The 21,979-nt window shown below is 36.4% G+C and overlaps 1 protein-coding gene across 10 annotated transcripts in view; it reads left to right on the top strand.

The window, feature by feature from the left end:
- Window positions 1-21,979, top strand: part of PEX5L (peroxisomal biogenesis factor 5 like) — a 278,603-nt gene that overhangs the window by 117,958 nt on the left and 138,666 nt on the right. For 7 of the 10 annotated variants that reach the window (XM_007195375.3, XM_007195374.2, XM_057545875.1 and 4 more), the window contains one exon: window positions 20,436-20,540. The exons of 2 other annotated variants lie outside the window; for them this stretch is intronic. In XM_007195375.3, the coding sequence (XP_007195437.3) occupies window positions 20,436-20,540 (105 nt within the window). Of the gene's footprint in view, window positions 1-14,046; window positions 14,127-20,435; window positions 20,541-21,979 lie in introns of those variants that run through there. One more of the 10 variants, XM_007195377.2, reaches the window with a different exon arrangement.

Here is a 21,979-nt window from a genome sequence, read left to right as displayed (position 1 = left end):
GTATTTGTCTTACAGCCCGCTATTGTCTCTTCTTACAGCACCTTGTGCTTCTCCTTGATGGAATTTATCACACTTGAAAATATTTGTATACTAGCTCTCATTGCTTCTAAACTGCAAGGGTCGCATCTGTCTTGTTTACCACTGTTTCCTCAGCCTGGTACAGTGCCTGGCAATATTTGTTGACTGGCTGACTTACTGCTCTCTAATCCATAATCTTACAGGCAACAAATCATAGTCACAGCATTTACAAACTTGCCTAGCCAGCTCCAGAGAGAACTTTTTACAGAATATACAGTAAATATGTGTATATTGCAAGGAGTAGAGGAGAAAGAATTGTGTGAACGCTCCATAATCAGAAGCAACATGCTTTTGTTGCCCATTGCAAAACCTTTTCCTGAAGCACTTCTCTGAGATGGCTTCTTCCTGATAAATGATTTCTGGGCTAGAATATAAAGAAAACACACGTTGATTGAGGAAAGTTACAGTTTAATGAGGCAAAAAATAAAAACATCCTATGAATCCAGTCCAGCTGTGTGGGTATTTCCTGCCAAAAGATGTAGGAGTTGGAGTAGTAGGGGATGTGCCTAAACGTGAATGGATGTTAGAGGCCCAGATGGTTGCAAGCTATATCAGGAAGAACCAGTGACTATGCTCATTGCCATGCTCCAGATGACACAGTAGCTGTTCCTACCCTTGTGTACCAAGGGTGAGAATGCTGACTGAGTCATCCCTCTCAGAGTCTTGGATCACATATGTCTCTCTTCACTCCCATTGTGCTTGTGATGATACTTCATGGGATTCGAAGTACTGGAAAAATAGTCATAAAGATTGAGGGCATAGACAGGAAAAACTTTAGATGGACTCTTAGCAAATAATTGAGCAGAACACATTTGTAATTTAGTTCAAATATGAGTTGCCAGCATCAGAGAGTTGAGTAACACCAGTGCAGACTGAGATCATAAGTAGAGGTCTTCATTCTGCTAGTTGCTTAAGCTCGTATCCAATTGACATGATGGCATTTGCTGGATTATGCTCTAGTGTTATGCTACTGGCCAATGTGGACAGACACAGTGAGAAACAACCTAATAGAAGGCATTCATTATCATGCCTCCCTTAAAGATATTTCTAAGACATTACTTGTTATATTATCTAGTACCCTCTCCTAGGGTAGAATTCCCTAGGAGGGAAGAGATCTCTTTTTAGAAGAGCTGTACGTGTCCAGGGCAACTGGTTTGTTTCCTGTCTTAAAGAAACTAGAAATTATGCACCTGGTTAGGATTCAGTGTTCCTAGTTAGCAATAAGTGTCTTAGGAAAATGAAGCTCATGGTATTCATTTATGTACCAGACTTACTTTTGACTCTATATTATGCAACACTGAGTCTATGTACATATATTGTGTGTTTTCTCTCTCAATTTTATTAATTTTGAAAGCTAACTTATATCTGTTTATATAGAAAGGTGCAAATAAGTTTATTCCAAAATACTTTCTGAGCGTCTACTAAGTGTGAAGAACTCTCTGAGGTGATGGAGATTTCATGGTGAACAAAACTGATGTGGTTTTGCTCACCATGAAATGTGAACAAAAATGTACTCGTGGAACTTACGTTTGTGAAGACATGAAAAATTTATGAAGGCATTCTAGAAAATAGATACATAGCCTCGCAATGATCTTGGGCAAATTACTTAACCCTTTCAAGTCTGTCTCCTTTTTATTAAACTTGGGCAGAATAATACCTTCATTTTGAAAGATTTTTGTGAGGATTAAATTAGATCAAACATGTAATGTATACCAGTCCCATAACAGGTTCTCCATTAATGCCTTTCTCTTTTCCCTCATAAAACCATGATATGTTTTGTCTAAACGCTTGTGACCTAAGCTTTGCTTTAGAAAAATGGATGTTTCAGGTTCTCTGTTAAAGATAAGGGAATGGATGTTTAAACACAAATTTCATTTTATTAAGGACCCAACCTAAGTCAAAAGGAAGTTGAAACAGGAAAGGGGAAGCGTAAGTGAGTTTCCCTCTAAAAAGAAAAGGATTAAGAAAGAAGAGCCATCTGAAGGAGAGAGAACTGGTTCTGATTAGGAGTAGAGAGATGACAGACAGCCATTATAGAGGTTCTTCCTAGATCAGAAGCTTGGTGCTCCCTCTTTCCTATTTAGTATATTTTGGCTCCAGAGAATATATTTGGGAGCAGGGAACCTACAAGGGTAGTTCCTTATTCTTTTTTCTGATGGACATCTTGTCAGGTCTCTCTCTAGAGCTAAGAAAGACAAACAATTCTAACATTTAAATATTTTAAGGAAGTTACACTTAACTATTTTAAGGAAGTTATTTGCTGTTTCATTTTTTTTTCTTTTTTCATTTCAAAGGTAGTTGAGTGAAAGCCCTTGCTAAGCTTATCTTCCCATTCATCACAGAAATACGATGCACGTATGTCCCAACCATAAACTACTCACCCAGTAGCAGCCTATCTTATTTGCAGACAAACTACTCAAAAGGAAGTAAACATTCTCCTAAATGCTGACCATGTAATTTATACATGTAAGCAGCATAGAGCCTGAGTTCCATCAAGTGTTGACTCAAGAGTGCCTGTGAAGGATCCCTGTAATCACTCACCAAAATAGACCTCTCCCTTATCAAGGAGTAGTTCTGGCTGGGAACGGTTTTCATGAGCTAAAAACTATATCCGTTTAGCTCATGCTTATCATGTATCTAGAGGGAGGCGGCTTGCTGTAATAGTGGAAGTTCTTCAGCTTCATTGTTAAACAAACCCAGATTAAATCCCACCTTGCCACTTTAACCTTCAGCATTATTAAAGGAAGCATTAGGACCTACTTTTCTGGGCTGTTTTAAGAATTCTATTTGACCTTCAACATAAAGAGTTTGACAGAGTGTCTTGTTACTTCCCTGACCTTGCCTTTCCCTCTGTGCTAGTAACTGTGGTGTACATAAAAGACAATCCAGGATAGATGGATGTGAAGTCACAAGAACATAGAATGAGATGGTACTTGATCAAGTCCTGGTATCTGTGGAATGTGCTTCCAAACCCACGGCTGGGCTTGAGCTGGCCTGAAATACATGGTATGTTAAGAGAATTCAGTAGAACTTGAAGACTGAAAGAATTCTCAAATGTTTTCACTTCATAGGACCCCTCTTCTTCTCTACCATCTGTGGATGTCTCATGAAGTACACACAAATATACGCCAATTGTAGCATAGTGCTTGTATCACTTAAAAATGGTGATATCTTTTGCCCAAGAGAAGAGAGAGATGAGACAAAAGAGCAAGGAAGTAAAAAGAAAAAAAGGAAACTAATGTCTATCAAACGCCCACACTGTTCACTCCCTTTGCTGAGTTCTTTCGCACAGCACTGTGAAGTGGGTATCATTATTCCCATTTTAACAGATGAGAGCGGAGAAGCTCAGAAAGGCAACTTTACCCAAAGTGACACCCTCATAAGTGGGAGTGCTGGGATTTAAACCTAGGCTTTCTGCCTCTTGGTCCAGAGGGAGGTAGAAAGGAACTTTTACTAATGAATCCGTTCAATAACACTCATAAGCTGCTGTGCCGTGGTGTCTTCAGGGCTTTTCCTGTCAAGGCATCCAGCGCAGTATGGAAGAAAGGGCACGGGCTTGGGGGTCGGATGTGCCTGTGCCCAAATCCTGGCACTCACCCTTCCACCAGCTGTGTGGCCTGTTTAACAACAGGAAATTGTCCACATATGGCTACTTCTGCCCAACGAGGAAATAAACTGCAAAGGAAATTCTGAAGTACCACTAAGTGGAACCTAGTGGTAGTAGAGGGGCACGGCTAAGAGTGTGGCCCCAGTATTAGACAGACTTGACTTCTAATCACAGCTTTAATGAGAGACAATAAATCATAGTAGTTAAAAATACAGACCCTGAGGTCAGACTCTGGGCTGCTGTCCCAGCTCTGACACTGACTAGCTCTTTCTGCTTACCTCTCTTTGTCTCAGTTTCTTCATCTGTACAATGGGTATAATAAAAGTATACACCTCAAAGAGTTGTTGTGACCTAGGTACTGTTGAAATATATGTAAAGTATTCAGCACAGTGCCTGGTACATTTTAGATGCTCAAAAAGTGATTACTATTATTACTACTACTACTATTACTAGGTACCTGTCTTTGGGCAAGTTATTCTTTCTGAGCTTCAAGTACCTCTTCTCTAAAATGAGGGTATAATCATATCCACTTCAAAGAAGTGTTTGTGAGAATTCAACTGGAAACTATAACACGTTTAATACCATTTTGATAGTTATTTTAATTAGCTAGATGCTCTGATGTTCATCTCTTCTTTGGACCATGACACTCTTCAAATAAGTTTATAGTTCTGAAGAGTTTCCCAAGAAGTAGAAATTGCTGTGTTCATTGTTAAACATCAAGTAAAGAACTGTTTTATTTTTGGAGGCATCAAAGTGAAGAGCACATCTAATGCACACAGCCATCTTCTCCAGAGGTGACTCTATAACACTCTCCCTGTGTCTCCTTCATTCTCATATTGTTCAGGAAATTGTTTAACTCAGAAAGTCAGAAAATGCTTTCTACCCTCCTCGAGGCAGAACACATAATCACTATATTTCCACATAAAAACATCATTGCAATTTTCAACTTTTTCCAATAATCTTCAAAAACTAGGGGACTTCTCTGCATATCTCTCAGCACTAAGTTAATTTGTGTTGGTTTCAATATCACTGAACAAGAATGTACTAGTCCTTCCTTAAGGCAGCCTTGATTAAAGTTATAGTTTCTTCTCTTTAATTTTATATAACCTCTATGCCAGTTGGGTCTCCCTGAATCTTAGGATCAAAATAAGATTGACTCAAAGCACTCCTGCACTATGAAATTCAGTGCCTCTCCATCCCAGCACCACTTCACAAGATTTCTGCAAATTGGGGGGATACTAAGTGTTCTGGCTCTGAGCTCCTGCTCCTGCTTTATCAGAGGGATTTTTAAAAATTCATTCAACCTACTCTGTGTCAGGCACTGTTCTGGGCTCTTCATATGTGGTACAAAGCAAAGCGTACAAGTCACTTCTCTGTTTTCTCTCCTTCTTCCACACCTTGTCAGTATGAGTGTGGAACATGTGGAACATCTATTCCTCAATTACAAGCAAAAAAGTTGCATCCTACAGAAGGTATCTGGGTCTCCAGCAGATATCACTGGAAGTTTGGGGATGTAACTTGAAGGGGAAGGAGGTAGAAGAGAGAACTAAATTGCCACCAAATTTTTTTTTTAGTTATGCAGAGTTTTTTTAGACAATCTTCTTTCTCTCCTTTCTCCCTATTTCAAATTCCTACTATGTTTTAATCCAAAGTAAATGTGATTTCCACCACCTCCACAAAGGGATTTGCAGAAAATATGAAAAGAGCCCATGGATGAACCATATACTCATAATAGCCTTTGCCTTGGCTACTACAGTGAGATCAAAGGGTTTTTAATTATCACGGGTAAGGATGCCATTAAATTCTTAGCCAGAAGCCAAAATTTCCAGTTTCTGCTTAGTGGTGGAGGGGTATGTGAAGGAGGTAGTGTCATACTTCTGTAACCCAGGTTTAGGAGAAACCTCAAGAAGTCTTAGGCAGATAGGACTATATATCATCTATCCATCTACCCATGCCTTCATTCATTCATTCACTCAACGAACCTTCATTTAGCACCCCTCTACCCACAAGACACTGCGCTTGTGGCAACACAATGCAGAATATGAGACTCAGTGTCCAGCTTCAGGGAGATCAAAGTCTAGACTTCAATGAAAGAAAAAATCGTCATTGACCGGGATCTGGAAGAATACATGGAATTCAACAGGTAGAGATGAAGAGATGGAAATTCCAAGTGAAGAAAACAGTCTCTGCAGAGATGCAGAAACTTGCATCCATACAGCCTTCACTGGCATGGGGAGTGGTGCAGAAGAGCTGGTAAGAAGGGAGCTGCAGGAGAGGAAGTGAAGGAAGAGGATCCTGCAGACCCAAGGAGGGACAGAGTCACAAAGAGCCCCTTCTCTCAAGAACGTTCATGATGCCAGGCAACTCTTACAATTTGGACTGTCCTCTGTTGAAATTTGATGCCCTGTAGGAAGATTGACATTCTGAACCACGTTTGCACTTGAGACATCAACTTTCTGAAACCCAGGCTAATCAAATGAAAGATCCAGTCTGTGTATTTTTGTCAACTCTTGCTGTTGCCTCTGCAGTCACAAATATCATATAGAGGGAAACCACATTCATAAAAGATCCCAGTGTATGAAGTACCTAATTTCATTGTTCATTTTGGAGAAGGGGAAAAAGATAAAAATATTGACATGGTATGATATGATTTTTAAATAAACTATAAACCTTCACAGAATTTAAACTAAAACAAACAAATGAGTAAAATTATACAATACTAGTTAAAAGAGACCTAAATAGACAATAAGTTCCATAATAGAGAGATCCAAGTTAAATTCTTTCAAAAACTATCACTTTCTTTGTTTACTGTGACATAGTTTGTATTATTGTTGTCGTAACTGAAACCACTATGATATTAAAATATCCAAAGTCAAGAAGCACATTTCTATTTCCAATTAAATCTTCTCTAAGAAAATAAGCGTTTTTTTTTTTTTAATGAGAGTAAAAATGCAAACAGCGTCATTCTCACTTTTCAAAGAAAATGTCAGCTTAACTCTAAGCCTACTGAAAAAAATTTTTTTAAGTTGTTGGAAAGGTCAAGCAGAAAAAAATATTTCTGGAATTTCTAAATTTTGATGACTTTAATATACAAGTTCTGCAGCAAAGTATGTTATATTTTTACTGAAATTTAAAATCTCTTAAAAGACATTTGCAACAAATGTTTATTATAGATGGAAATAAGACTAGAAAATGAATCTAACATTTTTATTCAGTTGCATAAGTTAGCCATGATATAGATATAGATATAGTAATAGATAACATATATAATATATATATTTAGGTATGACAGAACATATATGACATACATGTATGTGTCACAACTAAAAGCAACTGTGATCTGTGATGGACTAAGGGAAAAAAACAGGAAGTAAGCCTTTAAAATAACTGATCTTCTATTACTTTGGTGTTGACATTTGAGGAAAAGCGTGTTTAAGTATAAGAAGTTAAAAAGAAGTCTTTGTGTTTTTGAGTCTAGTGAAATATTACAAGGCTTCAATTAACCAGAACACTCAGAGCTATTTGAGTGTTGTTATTAATTGAAATTTTTCATTGCATCAAGATTGACCAAAAGGGGAAAAAAAACTTTTTTAGTGGCAGATCTTTCTAAAATGTATTAATGCTTCTTTCTGTATTACTAAGTACAATAACACTATACCTAATTCTTTCTTTGAAGAATAGAGATATTACTGTCCTCAGGGCTATTTCTCAGTGCATCTTTCCTTACTGAGTGGTACCCAGATGTAATTGTCAGAGATGGGCTGAATATATACTGACTGTGGGGCATAACTTGGAATCTTTAGTATCCTTCAAATGAGGTTGTTTGTTTGTAAATTAATTTTTTCTTCTAAACATGACATTTTCAGGAAAAATTAATTGAGGATACTGGTTAATTAGGTTTTTGTTTTTACTATAACTGAACAGATTATAAGTGGCTAAAAGGAAATAGTGTGATATTGTTAATCTGTGGAGGAGGGAAGAGTAATGGTAAATTTTCAGACAAATTTTGATAGATTTAAACCATTTTGAGCTTTCTTCAATTTATTGTTTAGAGGAATAGCTTAAGTGGAGAATCTAAGACCTTTTATACTTTCTGGGAACCTTTTAAAAGCTTAATAAACTCTGGTATATGTTGATGTGGGAAAAACTAGGATTTTAAAGAAATTAATTTTTTTCTATACACATAACATCTATCTAGAATTAGAATCAATTTCAATCTGTCTAATGAAATATCACTATCATGTAGTTGCTTTTATCTTTGAAACTAATAGATCATAATGTTTTATTTAGTAGGTTGAAGTAAGTTCAGGCCAAATCTCTTTTAAATGTTAACTTAATCTATTTTGATATATATCTGACATTCAGGAGGAAGAAAATGTAAGGGATAGCAGAGAATCCATCTTTAGGAGATTGAGAAAAACTTCGTAGGCAATTTAAAATTAATATTATCAAATCACTCTTTTGCCTGTAGTGACTTGGGACATAGATTAAAGACATATTTCCAGTATAGGCGATATAGGCAATCTGCCTAAAGTAGGGTGTAGAAATGACTCAACACCTCCATGAACTCAACGGTCCACCAAACTGTTCTAATCCTTCAGAATTTAGGAACAAGATATGAATGTGGTGTCAATTTGTAATTCATCAGACAAACCAGTGAACTCATTAGTAGCAATATATACTTCTAGAACTGCTAGAAATGTTTTAACACTCTTAAGGTCTTCTATTGTTGAAGCCTTTCTTAGACTTTGAAAGTTGAAGGTCATCTTTTTTATTGTGATTATAGAACTTTGGTTGAATAGATTTCCTAATATGGCCCTACCATATTAGGGCCCTACCATTGTCAACCCTAGAGCACATAACACAGTCTGTGAATTCATCAGCAATCTCATGGTACCTTGGAGTTTTGCAACTGCTACCTGAATGGGCCAGATCCAGATTTGCCTTGTTTTTCTATTGTTAGGGGAAGTCCATTAGCTTTTACATTTCATTATAGTGTAGCCTTATCAAATTACTCTTTCAAAATAATAAATAGTTCTTTCAGATACTGTAGACACCCAAATACATATGGAAAATAATTTACTCAGCTAATAGGATTTTGCTGGTTTTTAAAATTATTAGTGTATATTGAGTTCTCACTTTTACATGTTGTCGCTAAAATCTCTATTCAAGTTTGGGAACCAACACACAGCTCCTATTGGCACTGGCTGACCACTCCACGCACAATCTTCATTTGAATTTCTTTTAGGTAACACTCCCTGACAAGTAGGTCATAGTCCCTGATGGGATATCACCATAGTGGCCAATTTTGGCCACCTGGGTTCAAAATTTATAGTTTTCAATATCCACAAAGTCCTTTTGATCAGATTAGAAATCGCAAAAGGAATTAACTGAGAAGGCTTAAAATAGACCTGTAACTGAATTGTCTTTGGATGTTTCTAAACAATTTATTGAAGTATGAAAGTAAGATTACTTTGTAATCATGGGTAGTTTTTTCATTATTGTATTAGTTTACTAGGGTGTCCGTAACACAGTGCCACAAGCTGGGTGGCTTAAACAACAGAAATTTATTTGCTCACAGTTCTGGAGACTAGAATTCTGAGATCAAGGTGTCAGAAGGATTGGCTTCTTCTGAAGCCTCTCTCCTTAGCTTATAGATGGCTGTCTTCTCCTCATGCCTTCACATAGTCTTCCTTCTATGTCCTAATTTCCTCTTCTTATAAGAAGTCATATTGAATTAGGGCCCACCCTAATACTTCATTTTAACTTAATTACCACCTTAATAAAGACCCTACCTCCAAATACAGTCACATTCTGAGCTACTGGGTGTTAGGCCTTCAATATATGAATTTTGAAGAGACAATTCAGACCATAACAGTTACTAATCTCAGCTCATTAGAAACTGGTTTCTCATTATCCCTAGTGGCTAGATTCAGCATCCTGGCCTTGCTTCGGAGCCTTGATTTCTCTGCCTTATAAGTCTTTTTTTTTTTTTAACATCTTTATTGGTGTATAATTGCTTTACAATGGTGTGTTAGTTTCTGCTTTATAACAAAGTGAATCAGCTATACATATACATATATCCCCATATCTCCTCCGTCTTGTGTCTCCCTCCCACCCTCCCTATCCCACCCCTCTAGGTGGTCACAAAGCACCGAGCTGATCTCCCTGTGCTATGCAGCTGCTTCCCACTATCTATATAGCTATCTATTTTACATTTGGTAGTGTATATAAGTCCATGCAACTCTCTCACTTCCTCCCAGCTTACCCTTCCCCCTCCCCTTGTCCTCAAGTCCATTCTCTATGTCTGCGTCTTTATTCCCATCCTGCCCCTAGGTTTTTCAGAGCCATTATTTTTTTTAGATTCCATATATATGTGTTAGCATACGGTATTTGTTTTTCTCTTTCTGACTTACTTCACTCTGTATGACAGACTCTAGGTCCATCCACCTCACTACAAATAACTCAGTTTCGTTCCTTTTTATGGCTGAGTAATATTCCATTGTATATATGTGCCACATCTTCTTTATCCATTCATCTGTCGATGGACACTTAGGTTGCTTCCATGTCCTTGCTATTGTAAATAGAACTGCAATGAACATTGTGGTACATGACTGTTTTTGAATTATGGTTTTCTCAGGGTATAGGCCCAGTAGTGGGATTGCTAGGTTGTATGGTTTTGATTTAGGTCATCCCAAACCTGGTCTCCTATCCATACTGTGACTATTCTCTGCCTCTGTTGCTGTTATTGAAATCTCTTTACTGCTTTCATACCTATTGCTCCTCTTACATTCCATATGGCTTCTAAACTCAAGTTCATTACGGTGGTTTCTGTAATAACCAAAAGCTAGAAACAACCCAAATGTCCATCAACGGTTTAATGGGTAAATTGTGGTATATTCAGATGATGAAATACTATACAGTGGATAGAATGTAATAACTATTGCTACTTACTCCATGGATGAATCTCACAAACATAATATTGTATCTTTTGCTACCTACTTCATAAGGACACTTAGCCCACAGAGTCCATGAGTTCAGCAGTTACCATTCAGAGTCAATTAATATTTATTGAGTCACTACCATGTGCCAGGCATTGTGGAAGTGCTTTCATACATACTTAATTCTCATAAATGTATGAAGTAGAAATATAGTATTTCTATCCTATTTTCAGAAGGTAAAATGAAGCCTTAGAGAGAATAATTTATAAAAGAGCTGGGATTTGAAACTCCGGTCTTCTGACTCCAGTCGTGGTGTTTGTGCCAGCATGCCACACCGTGCAATCCTTCTTTCCCTTCCGCTGACCATGGAGGCTACACCGGCTCCATTAGCTGTTAATCCCATGGCCACACAGTGACTGGGGCTCATCACTCCGGTGTCTCTCCATACTTTCCCTAACTTCTCTCCCCAGAGTGAGAAAGACTGTTCATCCTTTTTTTTTTTTTTTTTTAATTAACTTATTTATTTATTTATTTATGGCTGTGTTGAGTCTTCGTTTCTGTGCAAGGGCTTTCTCTAGTTGCGGCAAGCGGGGGCCACTCTTCATCGCGGTGCACGGGCCTCTCATTTTCACGGCCTCTCTTGTTGCGGAGCACAGGCTACAGACGCGCAGGCTCAGTAATTGTGGCTCACGGGCCTAGTTGCTCCGCGGTATGTGGGACCTTCCCAGACCAGGGCTCGAACCCGTGTCCCCTGCATTGGCAGGCAGACTCCCAACCACTGCGCCACCAGGGAAGCCCCTGTTCATCCTTTTAAGGAACCAGAAGGCATGAGGGAGGAGGCAACTCACACACTGCCGATGACCCCCCAGAGGACTATCAAGATAAGCAGAGATGCCAGAGTCTGATCCAGAATTTTAGAATAGAAATGCCCAAAGCCTCAGCTTCTCTCTTAGAACTGTTTCAGGCAAGTCAGGCAGGTGGAGTACCTTAGCTGAGACCTTTTTGGCTAGTAGCTTGTGAATTTAGCCTAGTTTCTGTAATTTAGTTTTCCTAAGTTACATCAACAAAACTGGAGCATTTGGTGACTGGAGAACAAGCTGGTAAAAAACTTGCACCTGCCAGAAAATGAGGAAAGATACAAAGAAGGCTACTGAGTAGTCAGACTCCAAGTCCACAGCGCTTATTCATAAATTAGGAATAGAGTTTGCCTGAAACATTCATAAAGGGGAATTCAAGTTCACTAGTTACTAGCCCTCCTCTAGAAAGAAAGTGGACACAGTGTAATTCTACCTTGTGACATCTGCATAAATTTGCTATCTCAAATTCAAAAATTTGGTAACAATATATTTACCACATGGTCTTTACATCTATTTTTTAAAAGAGGTGGGATTCAATTTCTTTGCTCTAAGATAACAATAGTCAATGTTGAAAGGCCTCCAATTTGGTAGGGGGATGGAATTCTTTCTTCTTTGTTTTTTTTACTTGGTAAATAGATTTTACTTACTAGCGGCAAGACGTTGGGGGATGCATCTAATCACCGATAAGAAAAAGAGTTTCACAGGTAATCAAATCAATTCAAGGGAACTTTCATTGTCTTAACCACATATTTATCTACAGGGATTCTTATTTATTATATTTTCTTTGCAAAACTTTCCAATCAAGAATATGTGGAAAAGACGGGAGTGATAAAGAAACTGATTTTTTGTACATGGTTCCTCCCAAGTTTCCACACCACTATCCCTTCCACATTTTACTATCTTGTGTACTATACCACCTTGGCTAATTTCAAGCACTTAGAAACCAGACCTCAATACCTCTTCTCCTAACCCCTCCCAGAGAGAGGCCATGTCTCACCTCTCCCTATGCCCCAAACACCACTGATTCAGCAGAATTTCAGCAACTATTTATGCTGGTGATGAATGATTCTCATAACACCTTACTTTCTCTTGAGTGTTGGATACGTATCCATTTGTGCAAGTAAGATACAAGTAGTCTGGAGTATTTGTATTTGGGAGGATATTTTTTGAAAAGAAAAAAAAATAACAAAGTAATCTTTAGAACTTTGTGTTTTCAGTCTTTTTCCTTTTGCTTAAAAATAACCCCCCTCCCCCAAATGCCTGTTTTGCAAATCATCTGAGGTATTTAACAAGGAATTGAAATAACAAAAGTAACCCTCTAATTACCATTGCATTTTTTTGGTTACATATTTCACACAATCATCAAAGGCCTCTCAAACATAAATATATTTATATAAATATAAATAACAAATTTGGGATTTATCATACAAGAAAGGAAAACATATCATATCAGAAATTAAATGTTACTTCTTAATTATTGAATATGTATTATTTATGTCATCCTCAGCATAAGCCAAACAAGGTCAAAAGAAAACAATTTTTTTAAACCAGACCATTTTAGGTAGCAAAAGTTGTTTCCAGGTGCATAATAGAGAAACTCAATATTAAGGCAAAATAGGTCCCAAGTAATTTAAAGCCACATTAATCAGAGTAAGCCTGATAGTAAAACTTCACTAATTGAGAACTGGTTATAGATGAGTGAACACTGAGTGATGTGACTTTGACCCTTTGTCAGGAAAGCTTGCTAAGCAAACAGAGTAAATATGCCTGGGGGACAAGGTGGGAGTGAGATGGGGAATGTTTAACCTTCTCCAGAGAACAAACAAATGGTAAATTGTGGACAAATGGATCTTGTTAATTAAAAAGAAGTCTTATCTGTCCTTCAAAGCCAATTTTAAGCATCTTTACTTGGTAACATTTTATAAATTTTAATGAAATTTTATTTCGATTTTATTTTTATTTTGAAACTATTTCATTTCTTTAAATGTCTAAGACTTTTTATGTAATTCAAAATCACCTTCTGTCAGAGTTGGCCATATTACGTGATTTCAGTACCTTCACGTGAAAAAAGTATTTAGTAGTTACTTGTATTTACTTGTTACTGAGTGAACTTGAGTGTCTATCACTATACCAAAGAATGCGAAGTAGTTCAAAAGAATCGAGCACAATCTTTGCTCGCACAAGGTAGTTTCATTGATGAGACAGTCACAGAACATTTTACAAAATAAAGGATTATAACAAGGTCCCTGGGCGGAGCTTAATCTCCATGCACAACTCAGGAATTTGGGGTATGGGCAATCCTGTTCCTCAAGTGACCCACTGTGAAATTAGAAAAAATGACAAGGAGTGCTTTGGGACCAGTTGGTGACTCTGGTCATTGAGGGCTGATTTTTTTAAAATAAAAGTAGAGATAGAGGTGGACTCAACTTCCTCAAGAGTGCTCCTGGATGGTCAAGAACACACCCTGAGACAGGAGAGACTAAAGTGCTTAGGCCTATTTTCTGAGGGAGAGACCACATTTTAAGAGTCACATCAGTTTTACACACCAATGTTTTCTGCTTCAGGCCTAAATGTTCCAGGTTTTCTGAGGGTGTTTTAAGAACTACAAGATGAAAGCTACTGATTGGGCACCTATTATGATTGGTGAGTACTGTTAGGGGAGACACCCTGAATGCGAACAAAAATAGTAAGAGCAGCATTGGTGGTAAGGGGGCCTGTTAGGGCAGGAACAGCTGCTGTGGAGGTGCTGAGGAGGTGATGGAAGCAGCTGCTGCCGAAATGGACTACCCAGAGGTGAGAGAGAGAGCAGCCCCAGGGACACCACACTGACTATGGAGAAGACACAAACCCAGGGTCACCTTATGCACCAGCACAGTGGACATAGTTCAGAGGGCCCAAGATACTCTTAAGGACCCATAAAAATGTTTTAATTATATCTTTCTTAAAATCAGAACCCCCAAAATGACTATTATAGTAATGAATGTGTAATAATAAATTCAGTCTGGATTATATTTTTCTTGATACAGCTTAGTCATAAAATACATTCTTCTACCTTTTTTTTTTTTTTATGGAGGAAGGGGCCCATGAAGGCAAAAGTTTGAGGGCCTATAAAAGTCATAACGAGCCCCTACACCAATCATTCAGGCCAAGGACAGTGAGTGTGCATGCGGGGGGCGTGGAATCCCAGCGACTTTCATGTGTGGAGGTTTAGAATTAAAGAGATTGTTATCCACGACTCTCCCATCACCACATACACATATACCACACACAACAAAATGTGCCAAATAGCACATAACATGAACTGAGGGCATAGGAGTTATATAGTAGAATGTAATTAGAATCAGTCCTCATTCACCTCAGAAGACTTCATTGCAAAGGTGATGGTTTGGAGAGTCATCTGGGAAAAACAATGCTGGAGGGAAAAAAAAAAAAAAAAGTAAGAGAGAAAGATATGGAGAATCAACAAATCAACTAGATGTCTTCCTTTTAAATGCCGTGTGTCATTATTTTAACTAGAGGCATCAATTTCCTTACTGCAACTTGACTACCCTTATTAAGGAATCGGTAATCATATTATTTCCAGCTATAAACAGATCACTGAACCAGTGGTGAATTCATAATGATTTTTCAATTCCTCATATGAATTGCTAGTTAAGAAAAGAGAGCATTCCATCCATGCTTCCCAATTGTTTACATCTAGATCTGTGCTTCCTTCAGGATGTTTAGAACCAAGGATTGACCAGTATGCTCAGATTTAGTTCTATTTGTACCACCTTTAAAATTTACAAAACATTCTGTTGGGGGTGGGGATGAGTTAAATGTTACTGTGATAGAACCAGCATTGTTTGAACCCTACTCTATGTTGGAAGAAATCTACAGGAACACCCAGCTAGGAGAAGACATAATATGGTAGGCAAAGATCGCTACCATTCATGGAACATTGATCTGATGTTTTCCCATGTTGAAAGAGAAGTTTGAAGAGAGCATGACACTTATCATGACATTTACCTTCCCAAGTAAAAGAAGGTTATCCTGGCTCTGCACATGAGAGACAAGAATAGCCATCAGAAATTAGCCTTTTTGTGGCCAGTTTCCCACAGGTGCATGTTAAGTCCAGGGTCTGGAATTTATGAGATATACAATTTTTCAGCATATGCAATACTGAATATCATTTCATTTCAAACAGTGTTGCTAAAATGATCTAAATGGCAGGTACTTGCTTACATGTATGTATGTATGAAGAAATATATTCAATACATTCACATTTGTAAACTTGATTGTAGTTTGTCTATCCTTAAAACAGTCATCCTAAAAAAAACCTGTTTAATCTCCAATATTGTAAATATAAAATTTGGGGGGGAAATGCATGAAAATGTTAGGGTTGCTATTTTAACTTTCTTGTTTCTGTTTTTTCTCAATTTTTGGCAATAGCATATATTAATTTTACAGTCAGAACAAAAGGAAGACTGTTATTTAAATTCATATATTAGCTAATTTAGGGTTAGCAGAGATGTCTAGTATTGTAGTCTTTTACTCTTCCCCTAATTTAATATATCTCCGTTTCTTCTGTTTAATATCTTTGATAAAGAGCCTCTGTATTATTGTCCACAGATTAAGAATAATAAAAATAATTTTTAAGTTACACACTCCATAGTAGCAGTAATAGAATATGCAACTAGAAAATTGCTTACAAATGGACTGTGTTACTCTGAAATTACTTATTTTATTTCATGTGTCCAAGATAGATCTCAGGAAAATCCTAGTGAAGATGGCATTTCATGGCATTGAGTTAGCATTTAATAATAATTGTAGAGATGCTAAAGCTTATAAGCCTATTAAGATTTACAAAACAGAAAAAATTGTGTGTATGTGAAATGTTAGGTTCATTTTCTAATAAGATAGGAGAAATGAAAACATTTTGTTAGAAATGTGCTCATGAGTGAAGTTACGGATGGCTGATTCTTACTGACCACTGCAGACTAAAGAAAATATTTCTCCAAAATATCTGCTTAGATCCATACTGTGCAATTATACTGAGAAGTAGTTGCTGCCCCAGACTTGGGTGATACCATTGGAAACCCTGCGTTTAGGGCAGTTGATGAGGGCAGAGTGGAAGAGCCCTCCCACCCCTAACAAAGCTGGATGGAGAGAGAACAGTGTGGTAGAGAAGGAAGCACACAGGCTGGGAAGTGGGTCTGGTTCCCATCCGGGCTTAGCTTTGAGGCCTTGGCCAAATCACACCATCTCTGAGCCTCAAAGCCCAAAAATGTCTAGCAAAGACAGTAATGCCTACGCCACAGGGCTCTCATGAGATCAAATAAGTAAAAACATGCAAAACACCCAGCAGAGTGCTCAGCACACAGTAACTTCTCTAAATAGGTTAGATCCCTTCCCCGTGAGACAGGCCTAGAGCCCACACCTTCTCATCTGAGGATACCACATAGCTTCACAGCCTGGTATCCAGCCTGAGAAGATCCTGTGACTTCCAATATTTTCTACTCTGTTTCTTATATTCTATATTTTAAAAAGAAGAAGAAGAAGAAGAAGTGGGCCAAAATTGAGTTTTCTTAATAAATGTTAGTGTCACTTGCTACACTCTGTGTTTCATTCATTTATGCCTGGTGTTATAATAGAAATTAGTTAAAAAGATTATTCTCAAGAATTATTATTTGTTAGAAAAGCTACTATTTTATGTATTTCATTTGTGAAGAAACAAAATGATAAAAGAAATTTTTTAAAAATCAAAGAATTTTCTACAGCAAATCACAAAAAAAGAGAGGTTTCCCTTTATGCTGATACTGTTTTCTAAACAGTCAAAAATATCTCAAGAGATTCAATAAGGAAGTGGTAAAAGGTGATTTTGAAGTATTATTTGAAAAGAAATAGGCTGAAGTAATTGCTAGAGGGTGTCATAATGTGATAATCAACTTGTAAAGTTTCACTATTCTCTTGTGGCTAGAATGACATATTTAGAAGCATACCGGTTTAATGTAATCTAAATCCGTTTATTTGCTTGAGTGTGTAGTCAGTGTATATTTCCTTTTTGCTGTCTTCATGATGTTTCAAATAATAGATTAATATTGACCTTATGGTGTAGTTCTATTTAGAAAATTGAGCTTGAACTATGGATAATTATGTGTATATATTTCTTACAATGTTTTAAGACACTGAATTAAAAAAAAAAAAAACCTGCACAGTTGTATTACTGTCAGCCCTGCAGAGCTGCTGATAAGCCAAGTTGTATAGTTTCATGAATTGCGAACTCAATTATCAGACAGGTTCTGAATTCTAGAAGCATTATCCCACAAGATAAATGGACAAGTCAGAAATGACACAGCTTGATTTTAAGGTACCAGGTGGAGGTGGCAATACAATCTGGGGGAAATCTTGGTTTGATATATGAGTGCATTCATGTGATTTGGCAGTGGTTTTAGACACCATGGAGATGTCACGTGGCCGACCTTCCTGCTCAGTTCTCGGACTATACCACACTTGTGAAACAGTGAGGCTCATGGGGTAATAACTCAAAAGCCAAAAGGCTATAAAGCAAAAAAGTTGCTAGCAGGCACTAACCTGGGTGTCATGACTCTTTTCAGGTAGTAGGTGTAACCTTGAAGAAAAAGTGGCACTGTCTTCAAAAAAGTGACCTGACCCTGGCTTTGGTGGGTTTTTCTGCAAGAAATAAAAAGCACCGCATGTGTTTATTATACATCCTTTCTAGCTGACCACTGCTTTGTTCTAGAGTTCAGCATGAAAGGACTAATTTTTGTTTTCTTTTGTTTTTGTTTTAGTGAAATGGCATGTCCGTTGCTAATTCTAGCTATTATAGTTGCACATGTGAAAAATACCTATACATAGTTTATAGATTGGTAGCATTTCAAATAAATGGTATACTGAAATATTGACCTGAAATTTTTTGAGATGCTTATCAATTGATTTTTTTTTCTTAGCCCAAGAAAAGAGTCTGAATCATTATTTTTTAAATTTTACCTTGTAACATTAGATATGTTTTTTTAAATATATTAGGAATTTAAATATAAGCATGCCACTTTGTTTATTGCTATATTATTAAACCTCTTGGAGCATGGAAAGAATTCTTCACAAATGATTTTGCTCTTTTGAAAAAAATAAGCTGCAAAAATATTTGTTAAACTATATATAGTCTGTTGATGAGGGTAGCTTATAAAGGTATACTGAGCTTACAGTATGTAATGTTTTATCCAAATAATTTTTATATTTTGAAAAAATGTCAGTTTGAGTGCCATAAATCTTTTCCCAGAATTCAGAACTGTATGTATCTCTATTTTAGGAAGATGACATTGATTCATTAAAGGAAAAACCTGGGATCATTATGCACCCCAATTTGTATGCAGTGAATCACTGTTGCCCTTTATTCTCCCAGAATTCAGTTAATCTAAGGATTGTGCCCATATAAACTTTTCAGAACACAAAAGAAAATTACCACTGTTATATCTGCTGAATAAAATCTCTAATAGTTGATTTTCTATCATAGAAATAACACATTATCATTCAATAATGCTAGTTCTTAAGTTACAAACCAAAGAAACAAATTTTCAGCATTGTAAAGAGATTCACACATTTTTAAATGTAGTAAGTATACAGAAAGTTTTTCTTTGTTCCCATAAATAAAAGCTGCCACTCATTACATTTTAGAAAGGCAATGCCTGAAAAAATGGACAATGTTCTGCTTCTTAGAGTCAACCTACCTTTTAAATACTTAAAGCCCTGTGCAAACCAAAGATAATAATGTAATTCTATCCTCTTTAGTTGCATAGAGACTATCAAGATTTATTAACCTCTGGAGTTAATAGTGACCGTAGCTCTTAATTCCCTTTCAGACAATGGACCCTCATATGTCCATTTTTGTTTCTTTGCCTATATCTCTGTGTGCTACATTTGTATTTTAAGTAGATTTACAACACAGATATTCACGTGTGCACTTAGTATAAGGTTGTTTTCTCCAGAGAGGCTCTGCGCAAAGACCAAAGAAAATGGAAGGTTTTGTTTTTGAAGTGTTTAAAGATTATTTAATTTTTACATAGTATGAGATGTTGCTAATTGGGTTGGGAAGGTGATATTTTGTTTTTCGTTTTTTTCCCTTATGCCCTATCTACTCTCAAAAACTTAATAATCTGGTAAACTAAAACCCCAGAAAACCAGCATACCCCTTTACAGTCCATAGTTATGCTTGTATGAGGCCAAAAAATTGTAGATATCAATATATCATTGCCTCTATTATTAATCCTCCTTTATTTACACCTGGATTTATGAGATTCTCCAATTAAAAGACATTTCTAAAATTCCATTAAAATTTTTTGATCTCAAGAACATTGAGAGTTGAAAAATTTTTTCATACTACCTCTCCAAAATAAACAAGCTGGGTGAATTCCTGTGATGTTAGGCTGCCGAAGAATTTTTAGAGGTTTTATGACACGTTTACTTTTTATGCCCGATCCACTCAAAAATGACAGACTCCAGAGATCACCGAGCAAAAGTCCTCTGTGGGAGTGAGACCCTGATCCTAATCCCTAATCCAGACTCCTCACTGTCATTCAAAACACTGAGGGATTATATAGGAATCATTTTTAAATGAACATAACAGGCAATCTATAGTGTTTTTAAATCAATACTATAAAAATTGTCATGTCATGTAAATTGCCTTAAAATATATTATACATATAAAATACTATGTTAAAATTAAATGTAATATGTCAGCTGTAAAGGTGAAAAAGTAGCTAACTAAAAAGTTCACAGATAACCTTTTTTCAGATTTTGTGTGTTTTCTCCTCAGCCAAAAGCCTCAAGATTCACTTGCAGCAGCCTACCTCTTCATTTATGTTGGATTGCTCTTTAAACATTAGAATATCTTGTGATAAATAATAAGTTAAAGATTTCTCCTGACACAAGTCATTGTTGATTTCACTGTTATAGGGAAAAGGCTCTAGGGCGGCAGATAAGGCTGTTGCCATGGTGATGAAGGAGATACCGAGGGAGGAGTCTGCTGAAGAAAAGCCCCTCCTTACTATGACATCACAGGTGGGCAGACCCTTAGGGTTCCTGTAGGAAGCTGACATATGTTAATATATCAGATATTGTGATTCTTAACTAGAAAAAAAAAACAAAACATTAACTCGATCCAATATTTTTTAAAACACAGTTTCAATGAAACAATTATACAATATAAAATGAAAACCAAAATTGCTAAAAAAAAAAAAAGGAAAATTCCATCATTTAGTTACTTATTCGTGGATATTAATTTTCATTACTAAACTTTAGTTAAAAAAAGAAAAAGAAAATATATGTGCAAGTAAAACATGTTGCTTCTTTATAAAGGAGTCTTGTTAACAACTTTGGGAAAGAGATAACAATTAAGCTAACGGTACATTTGAACAACAACCAAAAAAAAAAAAAATCAAATTCCTATGAATAAATACAACTTATATTGCATACATATGTCAGTTTACCAGTAGAATATCTAAAATTTCTTAAATGTTAAATATATTTATGTTGTGACTATGCATACTACGTATGTCTATACATATTTATGTGGATAACTAATTTACAGGAATGAGCCAGAAGTCCCTGAGTCTCCATGCAGAAAATGGCATTTGTGGCCCCTCTTCTACTTAGTGACCTTGACAACAAAAATATCATCTCTATTAAAAGCACATGAGGGGCATTTTCCGTATTTATTATAATAAGTATAGAAAAAGATTTGCATTTGTATGCAAAGACACACTGAGAATGAATCCTGTATGTCCTCAGGGACTTTTGAAACACCCTGTAAAATCCACATACATATGTATGTATAATATACTCATCACCACTCTGTGGAACTATCAGTTTTAAATTCTTAAATGCAAAATTACTTACTTGCATTTATCTTATAATTTAGATTAGATTGTTATCTTAAACATTTCTTTTTTTTTCCATAATGCAATAGTAAATACAGTGATTCAGTTCCAATTATATGAACATGTCTAGATTTAGAAAAATGTCCATTTAAATTCCTCATGAAAGGCATTTATATCAAAAGCTAAATTATGGCAACTTATTTTTAGAATATCATCAGATCACATCCCCAGCTGCTGCCAACATGTGTGGTTTCATTTCATTCTAAACACTATGCTGTAAGTAATGAAAATTATAATAACATATAACATCAAAACTGAATAATAAAAAAGTTATAAAGATTCCCAGGACTTTGGGATAATCTTATGTTGTGAGGTTTTTGTTTTTGTTTTTTTTTAATCCAAAAGAGGAGATGCTTCTTCCCAATGACACATAGTAATAGTTGGAAAGAAATTTGCTTAATATTTACCAAGGCCTCCATTCTTTACTTAATTTACATAGTAAAACATATACAGTTTTACATTGATCTCCTGCCTTTGTAGAATCCATATCCAAAATATACAGTCCACAGTTCCTCAGGCAAATGTTATGGGAGGTGAGAACCACTTGGAGTTCTCAGCTAA

This window comes from Balaenoptera acutorostrata, chromosome 4 (assembly GCF_949987535.1).
Source record: "Balaenoptera acutorostrata chromosome 4, mBalAcu1.1, whole genome shotgun sequence".
Classification (NCBI taxonomy): Eukaryota; Metazoa; Chordata; class Mammalia; order Artiodactyla; family Balaenopteridae; genus Balaenoptera; species Balaenoptera acutorostrata.
The sequence above is the reverse complement of the archived record's forward strand: the minus strand, read 5'-3'. Positions and strand labels throughout refer to the sequence as shown.